The 23,405-nt window shown below is 34.6% G+C and overlaps 1 protein-coding gene across 1 annotated transcript in view; it reads right to left on the bottom strand.

Annotated features, from left to right (window-relative positions):
• Nucleotides 1-294: 294 nt before the first annotated feature.
• LOC147398550 (tRNA synthetase class I (I, L, M and V) family protein) overlaps nucleotides 295-23,405 on the bottom strand; it is a 33,640-nt gene continuing 10,529 nt past the window's right edge. The window contains exons 6-27 of the mRNA XM_086447772.1: nucleotides 19,398-19,511; nucleotides 18,153-18,250; nucleotides 16,414-16,492; nucleotides 15,154-15,312; nucleotides 13,395-13,484; nucleotides 10,889-11,022; nucleotides 9,890-10,049; nucleotides 9,656-9,739; nucleotides 8,887-9,099; nucleotides 7,935-8,060; nucleotides 5,908-6,045; nucleotides 5,668-5,771; nucleotides 5,513-5,576; nucleotides 3,899-3,987; nucleotides 3,675-3,816; nucleotides 2,885-2,948; nucleotides 2,731-2,798; nucleotides 2,268-2,390; nucleotides 1,471-1,536; nucleotides 912-1,023; nucleotides 696-787; nucleotides 295-576 (exon numbers count right to left, since the gene is read on the bottom strand). Coding sequence (XP_086303898.1) covers nucleotides 472-576; nucleotides 696-787; nucleotides 912-1,023; nucleotides 1,471-1,536; nucleotides 2,268-2,390; nucleotides 2,731-2,798; nucleotides 2,885-2,948; nucleotides 3,675-3,816; nucleotides 3,899-3,987; nucleotides 5,513-5,576; nucleotides 5,668-5,771; nucleotides 5,908-6,045; nucleotides 7,935-8,060; nucleotides 8,887-9,099; nucleotides 9,656-9,739; nucleotides 9,890-10,049; nucleotides 10,889-11,022; nucleotides 13,395-13,484; nucleotides 15,154-15,312; nucleotides 16,414-16,492; nucleotides 18,153-18,250; nucleotides 19,398-19,511 — 2,424 coding nt within the window. The 3' untranslated portion in view covers nucleotides 295-471. The remainder of the gene's footprint in view (nucleotides 577-695; nucleotides 788-911; nucleotides 1,024-1,470; nucleotides 1,537-2,267; nucleotides 2,391-2,730; nucleotides 2,799-2,884; nucleotides 2,949-3,674; nucleotides 3,817-3,898; nucleotides 3,988-5,512; nucleotides 5,577-5,667; nucleotides 5,772-5,907; nucleotides 6,046-7,934; nucleotides 8,061-8,886; nucleotides 9,100-9,655; nucleotides 9,740-9,889; nucleotides 10,050-10,888; nucleotides 11,023-13,394; nucleotides 13,485-15,153; nucleotides 15,313-16,413; nucleotides 16,493-18,152; nucleotides 18,251-19,397; nucleotides 19,512-23,405) is intronic.

The following is a 23,405-nucleotide window of genomic DNA, read 5'->3' as shown; positions in this document are numbered from 1 at the left end:
TGATAGTTGAGTTCACAATACACTGAATCCCAATATATCATCGAATGTCTTTTTTTTTTTTTTTTATTGCAGGAATCGTGACCTTAGCTATTGGAAGTGCCAAGGAGTGGCTCTGCGTCGAGCATGGAAACTATTAACAAAATTTCGAACTTGATCTATTTCCAATCGAAAGTGAAGCCACATGAAGAAGTATAAAAAGATTCTTCCAAATTGGCTTTATGGATAATTCATAGACTAGTTTGATTGCAAGCATCAAACTAAAATAAGTATCCTATCAACTGGTAATCTATTGCAAGACACAAATAAAAGCTGGATGTAATTTCCTAGTTATGAATAAATATTCAAATTCGTAAGTTTGAATTTATATATAAAAAATAAAAAAAAGGCCAAGATAACTGTAATTTTGACAGCATGGTATATCTCTTTACTTTGTTTTTTCGATAAAAATTATAAATCTTAGTTCAAGGGAAATCACTTTGTTCTTGTGCTCAAATAGAAATCTCCAACGGTTAAGAAAACGTGTTGACCCAAGATCAAATCCACTGCAGGCTGATCTACAATACAGTCTACCTTGATCTGCACAAATAGCATGTGAATTTCATAAAACCCCATTATTAAAAACCATAAAAAGAGAAAAGTGAGCAATATTTTCCTAGTTTCTGAAAGAAACTTCGTCAAGTCAAGGCCAAACAAACCTTGCCATTTCCAAGCTGAAACTCTGACTTCAAATTCGAATGATCCCTTGACAGCAAATAGGTTTGTAAGCCTTCTGCATATTTTGAATTTCCTGACATTATTAAAAAAAAAAAAAAATTATCCTATCAGATGAGAGGAAATAAAATAGCAAAGCTGATTGCTTTGTACCAAGGCAACCTTATTAACCAGTGAAATAAAAAGCTTTGAGATTCAACCTGTATATAATGTTAAAGTAGCATCCAAGTTGAATTTTAGTGTTGGCTTTGCCAAACTAATAACAAATGCCAATCCAGAAATACCATGGAAACTCTCTTCACAAAGTATGACCTGCAGTTAAGAAAAATAGTGCACATCGATTATCAATGAAGGGCTACACATGAAAGCCTATGGATATAAGATTAAGTAAATACCTACGTTTGAGGATCAAACATATGAATGTATAACAACCTAGGAAGAATAAATAATGGGTACATTTACCACATTTCTACTTGGATTTTGTGGACAATTATGCCTTCCAATCATGAGCCAACCCAAAAAAAAATAGAAAAAATTTCTTTAATGAGGCACAAGAAGGCCATAAAAGTGATGTATCAATGGCAGAATATGTGCCAATTAAGAGAGAAATTGAGGTTCTAGTAAATTTATCAGCGACAGAATATGTGGCAATTAAGAGAGAAATTGAGGTCCTAGTAAATTTATCAGTGACAGAATATGTGGCAATTAAGAGAGAAATTGAGGTTCTAGTAACTAAAACATACTGCGCTTAATACTTACCGTATGCGGTGGAGCCATAGCAGAAGGAAGCAACGGAGATCCCAATGCCTCCCTGATATAATGCTCCTGCACATATAACCAACTTAGTAAGAACAGAAAAGCTCAACCTGATTCACTATCTTAGTGACAAATTATCATAAGATCATCTGTATTGGGAAATTGTTTCTTAAGAAAACCATAATAAAACTTACAAACTATTATAGATTTATAATCATTCCCTAGATCTTTCTTTTGATTGCAAGATAAGAGAATAAGAAAAGAAATACAGAACGTGTCCTTGATTGTCCATCTAGATTTCTTCTTTGAACAGGCTTCCATTCTCTTGCAAATCAAGTGCTGACTAATTCCTTGTCCACATCACACCCATTGCACTTCACCATACATGAATGATAGCCGTTCAATTTTTTTACTGTTTAAATAGAAAAGAAGTCAACAAAACCAGCCACTTTTTGCCAAGTAGGAGAGGATTAATGGGTTGGAAAAATATGTGAACCATATCAGCTGCCACTTGAAATATAAGCTTCTTTATTGGATGGCAGGTTCTTTTTTTTTTTTTCGCAAAAGATAATTTAACACAATTAAATATGATTTGTGCTCCTTTCTGTACAACTCCATTTTACCAACTCAAGATTTAGAGACTAGAAGATGGAAATAACAGGAGAAGCCAAAGTTTCTGTGCTATGCTCAGTAATAATGATATTTAGTGGATAACATCAGGGACCATTCTATTTCCTTAAATTAATTAAAATTATTGCCGATAATTGTTACAATGGCAAAAGCTACGATCACACTCTTACCTGTGAATCCACAACATGCTGCAAGACAGATTTATCATCATCTAACGATTCAAAGTACACCTCCACCATATCTGTAGGCTCTAGACCAGCTTTCTTCCTTAATTTCTGAATCCTATTAACAACCTATACGGTAAAGTTTAAGAGCAGTCCTTGCATCAGGAATAAGTAACTTCATTTTCTGGATGAACTTCAAATTCATTAAAAAGGAAAATTTTAAACAATGAAAATCATCTCTATCAAATACATTTATATTATGTTGTTACCAGAGTCTACACAATACATTAAACTTTAATTATTAACTGAACATTGAAAACTAAATGAGCAATAAAAATATAAGGTGAAAGAAGAGAGTTTTTTTTTTTCTCTTGGAGGGGGGGACTATGAACCATTCGAACTTGATGTAAAGAATATTCATGTAATAAGTAGAATAAAGAACTATTTATGGAAAGAACGCCATAATTACCTCCCGAGCAACTCCTGCCTCAAACAATGACTCATCCGTACGCAAATCCAAAATCACCAAAACATCACCTATAATGGATTGATAAACAAACAATAAGTTAAAATATTAGTTATCATATATGCTATAAAGGAAGAGATCCTTGATAATCCTCTACCGTCCCCGGCTGCATCTATTTGTTTTTCTGCAATATCATCAGGACGCCTGAACTCCCGAACAACCTGGAAATCCAAAGAATTTGTTCCATTAACTACTTGTAATAGTTTTCTCTATTAAAATTTACAAGTAACATGTTGCAGTGCAATTTCAGAAGATTGCATGTAAAAGCACTAGGAAGGATAGAGGCCATAACAACCAAAAGCATTACCAGAGTTTTTTCAAGGCATGTGAAGCTTATCACTCAAGGTGCACCTCAGGGTGAGGCTCATTCCAGCCATCTGATTAATTAACATTTTTTATAGATTCTATTTGCACATCAATTTTTACTTACAACACACCAATGCTTCTGAAATTGCACGACTGTTTCATATAGATTGGTGTATTATAAGCTCTCAACCGTTTTCTCTGAACGCTTTACCATATTTCCTCCAAAAGCCAAAAAATGAGCTAGATCAGCTATTATAATCCAACGTAATTCAATTTTGTCAAGAGATATGCCATTAATTAGCCATCTAAAGTAGACCCCAGCCCTGATATGCAGTACTTGCTGAAAGGCCGCAGTCCTTACGGTTTGCCTGAAAAGAATTATAAATTCCTTTCTGCTACCATTGAAATTTGTGTCCACCACAATCATCATCATCACCATTAAATCTTTATATTTAAAAAAGAATTCCAATGTTCTGCTGCTGCAGATGCCTCTTTATCATAAACATACATGTTTACAAAGCACATTCAGATATAACGTAATGCAATCATGAATCATTAAACAGTGGGAAATGATGAAGAACCTTAATATCAGTCAACTTCAAACAGTGTCCAGCAACAGTAACCTCTCCAACTCTCTCAAATGTTAAGATGTCTGCCTGAGACATTGCCTTGACCTCCTTAGCAACAATTCCCATAGCTTTTCCAAGCCTTTTGCCTAACACACTAGAAGATAATCCAAGAAAAATAAGTTTAAGTAGGAATTCATGCAAAACACCTTCAAGAAAATAAAATGTCAAACATATACCTGAAATCAGGTTCTGCACGTAAAGAAGAATACTTCAAAGGATTGTTGCACGGTACAAGTGATCGTATATTGAGCTCTTCTAACACATACTACATCATAAATGGAGATTTGTTAGACAAGGGGAGAAGATTAAAACATTAGATGCCAACAGGAAGAAAATTTGTGAAAAAACTCAGTAATAATGAGTAATGGGTGAATTCTTGAGATGACGACCAAATCTAACATGCAAACATGACCAAAACAAATTTGAATGATATTGAAACCATCGAACAGAAAGCAACAAATGTTAACAATAAGCATATTGTATAGTCCAATTAGAACTCAAGAAAACATGGTACTCTTGAAACTTTGCAATAATAATTATTACAATAAAGGGTCAGTTTAGAGGCAGTGAGAGATGGAAAATGTACAAATGACATCAAAGGAATTTTAGATTGAACCCCAAAAATCACAAGAGAGTTATGGAAGGGAACATTACCAGAGTATTTTCAATTCCATAGAATAGCTTTTCTTTTCTAAATTTTACAAAAATAATTGATAACTATCATGGCTAGATTTCCAGTAAATAATACATGTAATTTTGGGAAACTATTACTTGCAGTTTTCAATCAATATAATATATGAAATCAACAGGTTAATCATGTGTCCAATTCAATTTGTGCAATAAAAAAAACAATATAAATATTTTTCATTAAAAAATAATTAGGGGGAAAAGGCGTATGTCACAGCAGATCTTGCCTCTTTTTTTAAACCTTTAATTTTTTATTTTTTTTTGGCTATTAAAATCAGTTAAAGAGTACATATTCATCATCAGTTCCTGAACTATATTTTTTTTCCTGGTGGGTAAGCTGGAATTGAACCCATGACCTCAAAGTTGCATACAGTATTATTTCCTAAAATATAAAATAGTGTTTCCTAAAATTTTCCATCATTTTCAAAAAAATTCAATGCTTCCACAATGAGGGGGATATTCCCAACAAGTATTTCCATCTCAAATCTGACCAAAACATACACCATATAAAACCTTGGATACAAAAACAGAATGGATGGTCAGGCCTTTTGGGGCTATAGGTTAACGAAACCACAAAAGACTCTAAAAAAAACCCTAAAAGAGATAAGACTTGTGAGAAAGGATAAAGATTCAAATAATAATAATAACAGACGGATACAATAAAAAATTGTCCATCCACTACTATATTGGATGCGGAAGAAAGACCAAGTTGCACAAAAACCAGGCTTTAGAAGTGGACATAATTACATTTCTTTTTTTCAAATGAAAACCACAATAAAGTTTCATCCGTGGAAAAATTATGAGAAAGCAAGGTTTATAGAAAAACTAGTAAAAAGGTGCTGGTCCAGATTAAATACCAACCATGCCCTACTCAAATAACGTGAACGATACAAATAGAGTCCATTAAAGGTAATCAAGGAGAAGAGTGTAGCCATTAGACTAGTAACTAATAGTTGTTCTCACCAGATTAAACAAACCATAGAAAAGTTCTAATAAAAACATCATAACTCCAATACAACTAATTGTTGCATCCGTAAGGTTCATATACCCAAAAAGGACAGACTTGGCAATAGCTACAAATCTTTAGAATACTAATCACAAACCTCTCTTAGTTTTCCAGCGATATCTTCAAGAAATTCTGTGTCTGGATGAACTACCACCATCTCCCTGCAGTTGAGAAAAAAAGGAAAGGAGAGTAAATTAATGAAATAAGAAACTCGAAGACAATGGAGCTGTAAGAAACAAGTTACAAGCACACCTAAGAGGTGTTTTCAGAGGCTTGTTGTGACGCTCTCGAATGTTTCTTGCAAGATCAATGACTGTCATCATCCTTGTGACACTTTCTTCAATGCGTTCATCTCTCTAAGTATATAGTTTAGATATGAATTCAGTGCACGGTATGTGAGAAAATAGCAAAAAAAAAAAAAAAAAAATTCAAAGATCACATCTCATTTTGAGATAATTACTAGCATTATTGGATAAACCAAAACAAAAATACCTTTCCTCCTGCTTGAGGGAAACTGCAATAGTGAATACTTTCCTCTGATCCATTGGCAACCTTGCGCATGTTTTGAAAAAGACCTTCAGTGAAGAATGGTGTGAACGGAGACATCACCTTGCAAGTAGTTAGCAGCACCTATGGTCCATAACCCAAATGAGAGCTAAAAGATGAGAAGTTTTCATCCGAAACATAAACAGATTTTGGAATAACTGATATATTGAAAATGTATAATGAAGGAACTACAAAGTAATAATTTACTAGATAACTGCACTTATAAAGCAATATGAACCGGGCTCAAAACCCAAATAATGCTACTTGACCAGTGTAGTAGAAACTATAAAGAAATATGAAGAACTGTTTATGTTTCTATTAGCATATATCATATATATACAAGAAGTATTTCAAAGAGAGTAACAGCTACCAGGCTAAGAATAACAGCTACCAGGCTAATGTTCTAGTGTCCAGGAAGTCAAGGTCATGGGTTCTCATGGACTAAAGATTAAATTCAGTGAGAAAGGACAACCAATTTTCTCAACATTATCATCATCCCCATCTAATGTCCTATGCCAAATGCTGGGGTCAACATCACGAATCTTCTATTTCCATTTTACTCTGTCTAGAGTCATATATCTTCAGTCAAGGAATGTCTTCACATCCTTTCTTGCTATTTCTATCAATGTCATTTCGGCCTTCCTCTCGCCTTTTCGATCCTTTGAATTACATCAAACAGTTGTGCTGTTACAAGCCTGACCATCTCAACGACTTTCTTTATTTTTATCTCATATTGGACTGTACCTTAATTCCCTTGGAGATACTCATTTATGAAGTATATCTTACCTGGTACATTTACCAAGTACTTCTCTTGCTGACTTTTAATAGAAAGATCGTTCCTCATGAACAACCCCTAAAAGGAATTTCTCAAGAGATCCATTCACGGATCGAAACCCTCCAACAGCACCTGCACTTGCCCCATGTTGAAGATGTGTATGGGTAAACTGCAAATTTTTCATATTGCATGTGGAATGTTCATTCTTTTAATGTTTAATGTGTCTGAAGACTCCAAGCAACAAATTTGAATCTTCCTACAGTAACTTATGTTATTGTATCTCAATCCCAGAATAACTATAAGTTCAACTAGTAAGTCTAATTACCTATAAACAATCTCACAGTAGTTAAAGGCTTACAGAACCAAAGTATCTACTAAAAGAAGAGATCAGGTGACTCACATCAGAAGGGCTCAGCGACGTTAATTGATCATGATATGTACTTTTTATTTTGGAGAGTATGATATGGACTTTAGTCTAGCCATGCAGGTAATTTTATGTTTTCAAAACTTAAATAAGTTTTCTCCTATCTTGCTTTCATGTTTTTGTCATTTTCTTGATTTTCTCTCACTAAAAAGAGCTCTTATACTCGCTTGTATTGACCTAGAGTTTTCCTGTGCCGGGGAGTTAAGGGGGAAGAAAGGCAATAAAGTTAGAGGAGTATTATTGGAAAAGGGGGAGAAGAGGAAAGGCAACATATAAAGTTGAAGGGGTATTCTTGAAAATGGGTAGAAGAGCAAGGCGATAAAGTTGAAAGCTATCCTTGATCGGTGTTATGAGATTAAATCCCAACCACTCTTCGTAGAAAGATAAAGATCTAGACAAAAGAGAGGGAAGGAGAGGGGGAGGGGACCGTCCTGCCTCATTATATAGATTTGGCAAGATGCTCTTTTGGCCCCAACACCATCTAAATCCCTTCCATTATCTTCCTTCACATTTTCTAGAATTCAATATATTTCTATAATTCTATCTTTTTAATACTTGTACATTGTTTAAACTTCTAAGTATTATATCTATAATTCCACACATATGGTACTTCAATTAAGAGTTTGCAAGCTAATTGGCCTGACCAAACACTAGAACTGGATGGAAAATGAAATTATATTACGCCTGAATAGAACTTGTTATGAAGTCATGTGGAATGTCATACAAACAAGAATCCAGAAATTAGGAATAAAACAGAAGAAAAAACCTACATACATGGTAAAGAGTTGACAGTGCCCTCCTGCAGTCTTCTTCTCCTGTACGGCCTTTTAGCCTCTTACGGTTGAACCGTACATATATATTTGTTAGATTGTCGATGAACTTCAAGAGATATGGTACCACCTAAAATGAAAAATAAAAAATATATATATTAACACCATTATGACGCAATAACACTAAACTATGTTACCTGAATACAGACATGGCAACTGGATATGAGTATGTATTTAGATATTAGACTTGGTAGGACCTCAAACTCCTAGAGTACAGGATAACAGCAATGCTTGTCCATTGTCCAGGCTTGTGGGTAAGCTGAGGTCAGCCCAAGCCTGGCCCATGACTGAAGCCCTAAAACTGTCCATCTAAATCCCATTTTAAGCTAGACACTGATTTATGTTTAGTCTAAGACTACGTGTCTCGAGTGGGTTCATGTGAAGTTTTTTAGTAGGATTCCCCCTTAGTAGGGATCCCCACTCCCAGTCCCCCCTCCTTAATGCGACTTAACGTGTTTTCTCATGAAACTTAATGAGAGTCAGCCAGCTTATTGGGACCTCAGGCATGCCTGTACGCTACATGCAAAAGGACAGTGTCCCACATACTAAGCCAGGTGGGTTTATTAAAACAAACTTTAATGACTAGGACCAAAGGGCTAAGCTTTAGAAACCTGCTAAGCTAGACCAGCCCATTGGAAGCCCCATACAAGGTTTATATAGATAATGGTGTAGTATCCTTCTGATATTAAAACATTTTTCGTTCTTTGCAATTTGTTAAAATGTTGTGAAATTTCTTACTATGAAATTCTTGGGTAAGGGTGAGCCATATATAACACATTGGAATACTTGTACCAATTGTTGCATGGACACAGGAACCCTGGGGAATTGGAAGTAGCCCGGTAAACTAGAAATGTTACTGCTCAAAACTTTCAAATGAATCTAAGGTAAGAGACAACCGTGTACAGCCGATATGCATCCATTTCTTGGCGGACAAAATGAACCAGACTCTCAGTCGCTGAGTTGATCCATTGGTCGAGCACATTCGATGACTTCTGAAGAGTTATCTGATCTAAAGGAAAAAATGGTGCAAACCCCTCAACCTCAAGTCGCTTGGCATTCTGAACGAGGAACCTATATGCATTATACCATGGAAGAAAGACATCTTTCACCTGCATAGACATTGGAGAATATGGATAAGAATGAATTGCAACAATGGAAACTTAAAAAAGGCTTACGATCTCATTTCGATCCAATGTTTTGGTCAGGAGAAAAACAAAAATGGTCTTGACTGAGACATTCCAAAACATTCAATGTTTCAGGGTCACCACTTCTTTCTGGTCTTGGCCCAAACATTTTGAAATGACATGAAACTTTGAACCAGGATATCGAAGATGACTTGCTTGAAAAAGATAAATCTATATAATAAAACACAACGGTGGACCTCACTCAGCTACAATTTTGTAGGGTATAAAGATTGAAGCAGAATGGGGTCCACACAACCCACTTTATTGTATTTCCTCTTCTCCCCCCTTCAACTTTATTGTCTTTCCTCTCTTGCACCCCTTTTCCCTTAATACCCCTTTAACTTTACTATCTTTCCTCTTTTACCCCTTTAACCCCAAAGAGGACTCTAGTATATTAAAATTGAGATTAGCAAACCAGTGAAAAGAATGCGATCGTGTCAAAATCATGCAAAAACCCATAGCAAATACAAATACTACTCACAACACCATAGACTCCATCCCCTTTGAATCTTAAAGGCTCCGCACGTACAACTGGGGAGTTAATAACATATAACCTCAGTGCATCCTGTACAAGCGGAAAAAGTATTCAAGTACAATATGGAAAAAAAAAGCGAACTTAAAATCCTTGAAGCCAAAAACAAGAAAAAGCAGGTTTCCTGAGTGATGAAATGAGGAGAATAGTCCAAATGCATATGCATTAAAACTGAGAACTTACAGCTCCATAGTCATCTATGATTTCTGAAGGTGGAGGATAATTCCTCAAGCTTTTACTCATCTTTTTCCCATTCTCAGCAAGGATAAGACCATTGCAAATGAGATTCCTAAATGCAGGCTTTCCAAATAATGCAGTAGACAAAACCATAAGAGTATAGAACCTGCAGCAACATTCAAATGCATAAACATCCACAACCATGCTTGCTAGGGATTTCAGGAGGATTGGTGGTCCTTAATATGCGAGTAGGAACAGATTATAACATAAATTCAAGCATTAAATGTAACTTAGATAAAATGAAAAAACAAACATATCAGTCACATAGAATCCTGGTCCTCAAAGCATCTGCAAACTGAAAACTTCTTGGCCACCCTAGAGAAACTAATCATCACCATCCAGTTTTTCTCAATATAAAAAAATTACGAGTCCAGCTAGCCTTCTAACTTAGTAAAATTTCAACTCTTACTAAGGGTCGTTGACCTCACTTTGTGGCATCCAAAAACATGATCCGATGCCACAGGGTTTTAGAGGAAAAAATTCTATCAACTTTGAAAAAAAAATGTTATTTTACACCGTTGAATTTTAATTTTAAATTTGGGACTTTCGTGGAAGTTTGGTAGCCATCCATTTTCAAAACCTTGGATGAAGCCCAAAAGAAAAAACCTTATGAATTTTTGGCTTTTTTGGATCAGAGTTTTTCCATGAAATCAAGAGAGCTGTGGTGTTGGATTGCTAATGTGGTAATCCATTTTAGCAAAACGGCCCTTAGTGAGGCTTCAAATCTTTCTAAGTTAGTAAGGAAAATGGTTTTCAAAATAACACCAAAGATATATTTACAAGTGAGAAACCAATACAAAAAAATAAAAAATAAACGTCACTTAGAGAAATCTATAGTATACAAAGAAGAAGAAAACAAAGTATTTCGGGAAGCTATATAAAAATCAGGTTTCCATTATGGCAAATATTGATATGATAGAATCTTTCAGCACATGAGAAACCCACCATCCACGTGTTTGATCTAGACCTTCAGCCACAAAGTGCCCGGGAAAATTATTCTCAAAGAGTTCAGCATTCTCAAAAGGATAATGAATATATGCATAAGGCATAGATCCACTCTCAAACCAACAATCAAATACCTGAAAGGAGGAAACCAAGCATCAATCATTTTAAACCATGCAGAAAAAGAAATGAGATAAATACAAATGAGGAAAAATAGAATTTTCATAAAGGAACAAAGAGACTTTCCACAGAAAGTCAAAATATATGGCATCATATAAATAGCTGAATCTAATACCGCAATTTGGCTCAGCAAAACAAAGCACTTTATCATATTACATATCTATTACCGAGTAAACTATTCCCAGTAACTTAAAACCTATTTAACCATAGGCAGTAAGCCGGTTTACAGAGCCACAGAACATCCCCTCCATTATTATAAAAAGCATGCCAAGAGAGAGAATAGGCTGGATACAAAACCCAAATTTGATGGTCAATCAAGCTCCTTTTCTTCCACTAAGAAAGCAATGAATTGTGAAACTTTCATTCGATGGAAATGTGATTAACTTTTCTTTATGGTGCAAAATGTTGGAAAATCAAGGGATCAATATGTACACAAAATTAGTGTATAGCTCAAAATCAGAAATAAGATCATCTAAGGGAACCTAGGAATGACCCCATTAGGTGACGAAAGAATGAATAATTGCTTAAGGTGATTTTTTTCATCATGCATAATGGTCATTGATGGCACAAGGAGCTATCTGGCATATAGGACAAGAAAGGATTTAAACACTCATTAAAAGAATAAAGAGGAAAGAACTATAGGACCATTCTTTAACTGAAAAATTGCCTAGATGGGATGGAAACGTGGAAAAGATCCATGTAACCCAACAATGTTGGCAGTACGCTATGATGGTTATGATGATGAGAACATTGATAACCAAGATATCAGGAACGTTACCCCTAAAAGTTTTTTTTATTCCAACAAAGTAAGCTCTTGCTACTTTTGCAAATACAAACATGGTTTAAATAACATTCTGAACAGTAACTAACAGCAACACCCAAGATCCATTCCGTTGTCTCGGAATATAACAGTGATGCTTTGTTGGGCCATGTTACAGTTCATAATCGATTATTTTCGCAAATAACGATTGCTGTGACATTACAAAATGCAGTTCTTTTAGCATTTTAATTTTTGTCCAAAAAAAAAAAAAAAAAAACAACAACAGTTTCAAACTAAAATACGTTATTTTTGAAAAATAATGATCATTATTTAAGTTCAAAATTCAAATTTTTGAAAACGTTCTTTTTTTTTTTTTTTTTTTAAAAACATGTTTTCACATAACATTTTCTAATAGTGACTATGGAGGAACCCACCGTTATCATGTTACGTAATGCCGCATCATTGTCATGATTTTCAGCCCTTGATTTACATTACACTAGAACGTTATTTCAAATCTCGGACACATTATGCTAGGAATGATATTTCATTTCTGGATTGGTGTATGATTTAGAATGTTAATGATTCCAAACAAAAGGAAAACTCAAAAAAAAAAAAAAAATGAAATTTGTTTATTCCTCTCACCATGATGAAATACTGTATGAGCTTTTTCCATGCAGATTTCAGCAAATAAAGATGTATATCTCCATAGCTTCTCAAAATAATTGTCCATGCTTGTTGAAACCCGGGATGGACACTGACACAGGCGTTCATTATGAAGATGCCAAGTGCCACTCTTCCAAGCTTAAGATATAAGAAACAAGCATACAAAATCTCTTTTATAGATTTTTATTTTTATTTTTGATAAGTATCTCTTTTATAAATAATTGCTCAAGAAAGTAATTTCAAAGTTTGACAAGCATCCACTATATTATTTAATGATGAATCTGTGTGACATTGGGGTGAATCTCAGTGGATCATGGCAGCAAGGCCACTCTGAGAAATAATAAGTCAGGCCAGCTATGTCATCTATGCATTTTTTTTTAAATATAAATAAAAGATATTTCACAGAAGAATGCTATCATGCTTGTTGCCATTGGAGTTTACAGGCATGTTTCTAGTAGCCAATATCTTTAAGCCTATAGCCACTTTGTGATTCATCCAAACAGAGGCCCTACCTTAAATCAAATAAACATAACCACATGGGACAACTACTAAACATCCATAAACGAGCTAATTGTTTTATGTCCTATGTTCAAACTTGTAGTTACAAGGCTGGTACTACAATTTCATGGTCAACTGAGGACGCCAGACTGAAAGTTAGCAATCATGGAAACAGATTTGGAGCACCAGCCCCATGTTTAACAATGCCACACTTCTCCCTGGCAGCTCACTTCTACAGAATGAAAAAGGACTTAATTTTTCCACAAAAACTATGTTTCAGGCTTTCAGCACATTCAAATTTCAATCTAAAAGAAATGCCAATAATAAAAAAAATCTAACAAACAAATGATGTTTTGAGTTTTGACTTTCAATACAGCACCAACTAATCCAGATTTTTGTTGAACTTACATCATCAACTCTTCGAAGAACTCCAAACTCAGGACCGCGGCTGGATGGAATGGTTATATGATCAATCTTGTGACGATGCAAATCGGTCACCTATACAAAAAGAACAGTCGCTAATGCTAAGTACAAACACATGAATGAAAGCCTTAAACTATGCTTCAATAGTGCAGAAGCAATTTGACAAATCATTTCTTGTAGAAAGAAAGAAAAAAAAAAAAAAAAAAAAAAACAAGGAGATTCCATAAAAATGACTTTCAATTTTCAAAGAACAGGTACCAAGTTTAGTCGTGCTAAATACAGATATTGGTTCATGATTTGCTTACTTATTGTATGAACCAACATTAAGTTTTAGTTGGATCCTAACAGATGATCTATTAAGCAATTTTGACTTAGCAATAAAATGATGCACACTTCATATTACGTTGAACATATTCCCTAACCTTGTTTTGATCAAATAAATCTTTTTATTTGATAGGACCTAACCTGCAGGAGGTCTATGAGGCGTGATGTGCTGAAAAGAAAAAAAAGATCACAGATGTGAACTGTTTTCTTACAAATTACCACCCTCAGATTATTAGCCCACAAAAGTTTGATTGTATATGGTTGCAACAGAGGTGTTTCTTTTATAGCTAACTGTAAGGAATTCTATCAAAACAAGAGAAGGAGCACTAAGAATAGTTTCCAATTAGCACAATATATGCCATTTTATTAATAGATGGGGCTTCTCAATCATTTTTTGCATCCTGGGCTTTCCAATTAGCAAGGCATGCTGCCAACATCCAATATCAGTGACAGCATGGAAACAAGAGCGTATGGTGACATGCATAAATGCCTGAAGTGTCCTCCAAAGATTGCCTTGGCTATGAGAGAGAATGTCAAGGACATAAAATAAGAAAAAGGTCATTCAAGTGCTGAGATATGGGAGAGGAAACAGACGGAAACAATTACAAATTATTTTTGCAAATTTGGGCAATATGTGCCCAATGCTTTATAATGGGTGTACTTGCCTTATATTTATCATATTTAAGCAATTAAGTCTAGTGCAACTTATGTTAGTGTGTCATGAGAAAATTCACCACATATTAGAGAAAAAGTGATTTTTTTTTTATACATATGGCTGTAGACGTCATTTCATTGCTTTAAACATCATTGTTGTAGTACAACATTGCTAATCCAACCAACAACATTTGCATGTCTCTACAATCGTTAGGAGCTTTGGATTCACCCTCCCGCACCTCCACAATCATAGGGCATTAAAATAAGAAGAGTAGATCTCAAGAGTGCCCAATCTTCCATTTCAAGGAAGTCCTTTGAGACAGAACAACTGCAGAGCAGAAAAAGAGTTGTGGCACACTCATTTCCTAAGGTCCATCTAATCCCAGGTGAGCCGGTATTGCGGGAGGGACAGGAGGGACCTTTTATAAATTCCATTCCAATTTTAATATAAGTAAAGTCATTCTTTTCTAAACACAACAATTTTTTATTTTTTTTTTGAAATTACTAGGACTATGAACTTCTCATGGTTAATTGTAGCATGCTAAACTCCCCAGCAATACCAAATCACACCATGCTCAAGTACAAAACTACTAGCCTACATTCACTATTTTAAGTCCAATCAATGAGGGGAAAAAATTAAATAGGTTGCATAATACCATCTAAGCATACTAGCTCTTTAGATGAAAATAATCCTTTCCATTATTATAAATAAATTAAAAAAACAAGGATAGTTAGGCATGAATGGTAAACAGAGCTAACAACATACCTTAACACCAGAAAGTTTTTCAAGTTTTGCAATGGAATCCATGACAATTTTTTCCTCACCATCCTCACTAATCCATACAGGAAGAGGAGTACCCCAAAATCTACTTCGACTAACAGCCCAGTCTCTAGCATTTTCCAGCCAATTGTGAAAACGTTTTTCCTGTAATTTGAGAAAAACAAAGTGAGGCCAATGTAAAGAACTTAAAAGGGGAGATACGTTGTGATGCATAAACACAACTAGAATCACATGGACGTAGACATGTGCACACACACACAAACAATTTCACATGCATCTACACAAATATGAAGACGAATTTACCATACATGAACATATAAAGACTCCAAATGAATAATGTCACAGTTATAAGATGGCAATCCCTTGATAGGAACCATCTCAGTATCAAATATAAATATATTACCGGTTTCCTTCACATTTTAAGTATTCCCACCATTGATAATGAAAACAAGAAACAATGTAGGAAGGGACTTTGAGATGAGACACACAGAAATGAACCAGCTTAGAAAGAATTATGGGGATGATAATGGCAATAAGGGATTGGCCTAGAAAATATTGCTAGAATTGATAAAGGTCGTAAAAAAAAATTGGTACGAGCACCGGTTTGGTCAAATACATACCCTCACTTCCCCAGTCAATATTCCAAGTGTAGACATAGCCCTGTTGGAATTTAACAATGTCTGACATTATCATCTTTACTTCTTTTTTTATGTCACAAGTTTGTGATTGATATTCACTAGTGTTTGAACCTGTTATTCTGAAGGTTAATAAGATGAGATTTCTAGGGAGAGAATATACTATAAGTCTAAATGTTCAACATTCAGATTTTATATTCTTACAAACAGCTTTTGATTATAATCTTAACAGATAATTATGAAAGTTCACTTGTGCTAGGTTAATCTTTCCACATGTCAATGACGATTTTTGTTTTATAGGTACATATTACGTCATCAGCTTTGATGCCTAACTCCAAAGATTTGGAGTAGGTACATATTATGTAATCTTCATAATTACCTTTATATATGAATTAACACGAACATAAAAATTTCAGTTTACTTAAATAAGTGCTAGGCTGATCTCCAGACAGAAGAATGTATCACTCATCATAAGTCCATGACATAAATATAATCATAAACACAATTAGAAGTTAATCAAATCAGTTGAGAACTTGGATAAATTTTATGACCATTAAAAAAATGTTTAAAAAGCCAAGTAAAGATGGTTAATGAAAAAAGGATACCAAACCTTAACAAAATCAGGAACCCAATATGTCTGCTTGTTATTTTCTAGCAATTGTTCTTTCAACTTTTCCACTGCAACAAACCTACAAAAATAGTTAAAAGTACAGCCTAATGAGTAAGACCAAATAATATAAATCCATGTATAGAGAAAACCACCAATGTTAAGCATGAATCACACATTAAGCATCCTTATAAAAGCATACACTAGAAATAGATCATCATCAAATGCATAAAGAAAAAATAAGCAATCAGTAAAAAAGAGAAGAAAAGGGCAAAAAAAAAAGGTAAAAGAGGATAAGTATAGATGACTTCTATGTCCAGGAAAAAACACTAATTGAAAGCTCCACAAGTGGTTTTCCACTATTTTTTGTCGAGTTTTTTGTGATATAAGATAAATAATGCTCAACTATCCATAAAACCTACCCTCATATGATCTTTGTTTTCTTGCTCCATCCAAATCTTAATTTATCCTTAGCTGAATCACAACAAGTAAAATTATGTGAGCACTAATTTCAGCCTAGAGTGGTCAATTATGCCAATTGGCATGGCACAGGTAAGGAGGATGGATAGATTACAATAAATTAAGTCACCCACCCACCTAGGATAAGCTAGGTTTCTTTGCAAGGCCAATCAATTTAATTTCCAAACCTCCACTGTGGGATCCAAGGATGTGGAGTATTTTCTTTTTCTTCCATTAACATGATGATGATAAAAAATAAAATAAAAAATAATGGGGGGAAAACAAAAATTAGAGCTTAAATGAGCTTAAATGAGAGTTGAAGTAGGTTAGAGCGTTGAAGGAATGTGGATTTTTGGGGGGTGGGGGAGGGATGGGACATTTACAGAGAAAGTGGGTTTTAAAAAAAAAAATTAAGTTTTAGCCCAATGGTCACAATTTTGACCATTGGGAAGCTATGCAATGGCAAACGACCTAATAGTCATAAATTGCATATCCCAACTCAAGCCCTCCCCTTTCAAAACTAAGCACTCCTAAATAAGACAACAATCGAGTGATAACATCCTTAAGAGATCATTCCCTGCACTAAATATCCTGACAAAAGTTAACATCGTCAACCTTGCCTCCCCCTCAAAATCGTGACACACATTCATAATACCGCTCCAATGACTCCTCCCTAAAGACATCCTAGGACTCGCGACTTTCCCATCTGGAACTAATACACCAATAATAGCAACAATGACAGATCTCCATAATGCTTCAAAATCCTCCCCAAACCTCCACAACCACTTCCTTAGAACCCCTAGTCGACGAAGTGAAAACTGAACTTCTAAAGTTCACTAGCAAAGGCTATCATTAGAAGGGAAAAGAAAAAGAATTAATGCGTTAAAGGAGGCAGACGTGTTTTTTTTTTTTTTTTTTAAAAGACAAAGAATGAAAAAGAATTGGGCTAAAATATTGCACTCAATTAAAATGATATTAAGCAATGTCAACTTTGTAAATTAAACAACCTTAAAAGTTCACGCTATCATTATGAAACAAAAATTCAATTGGAACATGAATTCACACAAGCATATATCAAATAACATACTTGAAGGGTTACAGAATAAGTAAGAACAAAACTGAGAGTGGAGTTACACTTTGAAAAAAGATATAACGATACAAATCCATCAAATTTTGAAATTAGTTCAATCCAAATTATAACTAGAAAAGAAAATGATATCAACAAGTCATAGCCAACTAGAATACATGTGCAAGGCAGAATAAAAGAGCCACTTGATACTTACCAGCTTGGAACTGCTCTATAAATGAGAGGAGTTTCGGACCTCCAACAAAAAGGATAAGAATGCACAGAGGTTTGAAATTTCACAAGCCTGCCTTTTGCCTGTTCAGAAATTTAAGGTCCTTCAATATGTAAGAGATTTCTAAGAATGAAAATAACTCAAGATTTACAGCATGATATGGTTGTCCAAATTAAATAGAAAATGTACAAAATGCCGATATGGTTGTCCAAATTAAATAGAAAATGTACAAAATGCCTTCCCCTCCCCTCCCCTCCATTTTTTTTTTTTTTTTTCATTTTATACTTAACAAAAAAAAAAAGTAACTGTATGTATATTTTTATTTATTATTAATTGGGTATTACTATCAAGCAGAATAGACCGGTTTGTGCAGAGCTTTCAATAAATACAGAGATTTTTTAAAACATTTTTGCTAGAAGACTTTAACACATAATTTCCGTTCACTAACAAATGGGAAAACTTAACAGTCCACTCTCTAGAATATCCACTATTACAAAAAGGATTCTTTTGGTTTAGAGGCATTTTTTAGAGGATGCTCTCTCTGCTCTTGTTGGAGCATGGAAAGAACATAATAGAAGAATTTGAGAGCGGCTATAGGCACCCCAGTTTTTACTTGTCACACCCCCATTTCTTAAATTATTTATCACAACCCACTTAAAGATTTAAAACAGACAACCATTTACCCCAAAAGACCGATGCAACTATGACTATAAGAGGGTCGTAGGTCGAACTAGGGCACGATACGTAAGCACGTGACAAGAGTAGAGGTGGATAACGCAACACTAAACATAAAACACTACAAAGATCTGGCACAAATTATAACTCAACATTACAAAACATTATAACAATCGTTCAAACAATTTCAATAGTAGTTCACAATTATGATCAGGCTCACATAAAATCTTAAACCCAAAAAATAAAAATCTAGCAAAAGTAAAAGTTTCTACTGGCACCCCAACTTTTACTTATTCTCAACCATTCACTCATTTTCTTTATTTCTAATTGGGGTGTAATAAGTAAAAGTTGGGGTGCCAATAGCAGCTCTCAAGAATTTTTGAAGATTGTAGCCATCCAATTGTCTTGTGAGTAAATCACTGCACAAAATATATACTTCAGGGAATGTTTTTCCGTTTGCATATTCTATTCCATATCAATACAACATATTATTGTCACTTCTCAAAAAATAACTCAAAATTTCAATGGCCATATATTGGCAATTGTCATTCTTACCTGCACAAAATTGATGATATCCCTATCTGCATCCTTGACATAACGCCCGCTAAAATCCAAAATTTTCTCCGTGAAGCATCCATCATCATCAACTGCTACTATTAGGCTCTCTCCCTATATAAGTCAAACCAAACAAAGTACTGGTCAATACAAGACAACAAAAGATCAGAAAATGATAATAACCAAAACATATGGGCTTTTAGACCCATAGCTCAGTTGGTTTGACACATTGCAAAGCAACTTTGAGGTCGTGGGTTCAAAAGTCCAGCTTACCCATAAAAAAATTATAATCAAAGAAAAAAACAATAACCAACACATATCAGTGTTTTCTGCAACTGCTTCAAACTTTACAGCAAGTGAACAATTCCCCCACGTCAAGCATGGCACATTAAAATATAGAAAGGATATTCTTAAACAAATGAAGAAAATGAAAAATAATTAAGATTAAAAAAATTATTTTTGTCCGTACATCTAGTAAAAGGTACAATTGCAGAACCCTAATGCAACCAAAAGTAGAAAGCCTTCTAAATCAAGTCATCTGAGATCAGGAGTTTATCGAATTTGCAATGAATATATAACGAGAAAAGAGCCCTAGGACTCTTAAATCCCACTGAATCCAGAGAGATGCCCTCTCAATGGCATAGTTTTCACTCAAGTATCCAACTAAGAAACCATCAAATGTACTAAGATTCTAATTTCGAGATCTATTATAGCTATCCCAAGATTCTAATGTTTTGGGCCTTAAACTAAGAAGTATTGCTATAATAGTTGCATGATTTAGGGTATACATGTTTTTTATTGGTAAACGTGTTTTTAATGAATTTGGTAACTTGGTGCTGGTGGGATTTGAACCCAGGTCTCTGATATCATCACACAAAGACTTAACCAACCAAGCTAGCTGGAACCAGCAGGTTTAGGGTTACATGTTTAAAGCTTTCGATGATGAAGATGATGCATATCTTACTTCCAATAAATGGCTCAAATTAGTTTCTAAAGCTATTGGGATTTTTTTTTTTTCAATAAGATCCAGGTGTGTAGCTTCGCAATAGCTATAAAATATTTATATTCAATTCAAGGCATCAGTCTAGAAATACCTAAAATGGGAGGTAACATTAACTCAAAATCCTTTTATTTTACTTAAAGCAACAAAGAAGAAGAAAAAAACCGATGAGCAATACCAAAAGAATGAAAACTTGATTGTGGTTGAAAACTCGGATGTTGAGTTACCAATTTTAGATAGAGATGAATTGAGTAAGGAATTACTCAAAGAGTTGATTTATGTTGCATGGACTCTTCCAATAGGGTGGTAAACCTTGAAGGAGACAACTCAGATTCCAACAGTCCATGGACTCTAGTTCACACTTCTAAATAATATTTTTTGAGAGAACTTTTTCTCCAGTACCTATCTAAGAAGCCGTCAAATGCACTAGAAAGCTTTTTTCAAGACAAAAATAGTTGCATCTCAAGATCAAATGTTTTCAAAACTGTCAGTTGTTTGCATGTGAACGTAGTAACATGATTTACAAGGAGGTGTCTTAAGTTTTAAGTTAACTTTTATCATTTATTCTTTATACATAATTATTAGAGATGATTGTGAAGAGAATTTAGTTTTATCTATCAAAATAATAATAATAATAATTTTAAAAGGAATTGGTTTATGGAATAAAGATTTTCCTTCAGAGTTTTAGTTCAATTAAGAGCTTTTAGGCTGCTTGGACTAGCCCCTTCGAAGAGGTTTGTCCCAAAATTCTTTTAAGAAATCAATGAGCAAATGGTGTGATCAGATTTGTATATCTCATTTGCCCTACCATTCATCTTGTTGCATAACATGGTAAAATTTCCCCCGCACATACCCGCATATAGGAAAATAACCAATATATTAGTGGAACAACAAAGAATGGGCCGCATTTAGTCCCGTCCGACCCGAAAATCAAGGATTTGCAACTTTTTCGTTCGAACTTGAATTTGAGCGTGCTTCCATGCCAAAATATATTTTTCGGCTATTTTGAATCCAACGGTGAGGTTAAATTTCATTAGAAGTAAACATAATAAAATCTTAAAGTTTTACACTTCTCGCTCTAACAAAAATTCACTTTTTAACCCCGTCCGACCCGAAAATCAAGGATTTGCAACTTTTTCGTTCGAATTTGAGCGTGCTTACAAACTAAAGTATGTTTTTCAGCCATTGTGAATCCAACGGTGAGGTCAGATTTCATTAAAAGTGAACATAACAAAATCCAAAGGTTTTACCTTAAGTCTCACTTTCAGAATTTTCTCAAAATTCCACAATTTGATTTTCCTCGAGGTATTATAGTAATATTCCTACCCAATGTTCATTTGAAGCATTGGTTTGGATGATGATCTAGTCTTCATCTTTAGGAATAGTTAATTTTGGTAGGTTTTGACAGAGATCTTTTACATCTTGAATTTTCTTTTCGTCCTCTTGGATTAAAGACCATTTTCCCTTTTTTAACTTTAGAGTATACAACACGAGATTTCTGCTATATTTTCCCATATATAATTTACACAACCAAGAAAACGTTGCAGTTGTTTAACGTCTTCAATTTTTTTGGGAATTTGTTTATTTTTTCAAGAACGTGTGGTTGCAACTCGATTTCCCCATTCTGTATTTTGACTCCTAAAAATTCTATTTCCTTTTGAGCCATAACTATTTTTTTCTCTCCTACGATAATTCCATGTTGAACTATCTTGTCAGTTATTATGCTCAGATGCTCTATATGCTCTTCTTTTGATTTACTGAAGATGAGAATGTCATCTATGTAAACTGAGCAAAATGAATCATAATCTTTGAAGATCTCGTCCATTCATAAATTGTGCATTCTTCAATCCAAATGGCATAACTAGCCATTCGTAATGTCCGCTTGGTGTACTGAACATTGTCCAAGGGATTGACTCGTTGTCCAACTTGATTTGCCAATATCCTGAATTGCAATCAAATTTGGAGAACCATTTTGAACCTTTGATCTTATTGATCAAGTGTTCTTCTCGTGGTAGGATGTTGCCATCTGCTACTCTATTGTCATTTAATTTTTTATAATTGATGACAATTCTAGCCTTTCCTCTTGTTATTTCTGCACGGTTTCTTACACAGAAGGCTGGGCTTGAATGTGGCTATTGGATTTTCTTATGAAGCACATGGATAATTGCTCGTCCATCTGTTTGGCAATTTCCTTTTTATCCTCTTTGTTGGTTATAATAGGTTTTACCCTTATAGTCAAATATGGATCTTTGGGCTGAATGTGGCATCTTGCCTTTTCTATTTCCCATAGTTTGAGTGGTTCTGTAGAAATATTCTGAACTAACTTCTTCTTGATTTCTTCAAGTTTGGTGGAGTCATTTTTTACTCTATTCACTTTTCTTTTGAGATTTTCGTTGTCATTGATCTGTTGGGACAACTCTTCTTCGAGTTCAGAGATTTCTAGAAATTCAGCACATTGTTCTAATGGACTGATTTTTCTTAATGGTATTTTTCCCTGTATAATCTCACCACTCTGGGCGAGCGAACTCTGATTCTTTTTTAGCTTTGTTGCTAAAAACCCATCGTTTACTATACTATATCCTGTGCTACAATGGCAGTATAATATAGGTTTCCATCTTTAGCCATGAAGCTAATCATGTTCTGATGTTGTGTGAAGGGGGCTTGATCCTTAAGGAACTTATTTCCTAGTACGACATCACAACCGTGGTTTTCACCTTGCCATAACATATGAAGGGTGTATTCTCCACCACCTATTTTTATAGTAATGTTTTCGGCACAAGTGTCAAACCTTAGGGTTTGTCCATTGGCAGTAGTGTCATAAATCACTTTTCCTCCTTTTTTCCACAATTCTTTTGGAATTGCTCCTGGTACTGCTAATGACATTCCAGCTCCGCAATCAATATATGCATGTAGATGATATTTCTTATATCCTTTAAATTTCCATTCTGTGGAAATGTAAGTACCATTAGGGCTAGTGTAGATAGCTTTGCTATCTTCCCTAATGACTT

Source organism: Akebia trifoliata, chromosome 7 (assembly GCF_017979445.1).
Source record: "Akebia trifoliata isolate Shusen 1 chromosome 7, ASM1797944v1, whole genome shotgun sequence".
In the NCBI taxonomy this organism is placed as follows: Eukaryota; Viridiplantae; Streptophyta; class Magnoliopsida; order Ranunculales; family Lardizabalaceae; genus Akebia; species Akebia trifoliata.
The sequence above is the reverse complement of the archived record's forward strand: the minus strand, read 5'-3'. Positions and strand labels throughout refer to the sequence as shown.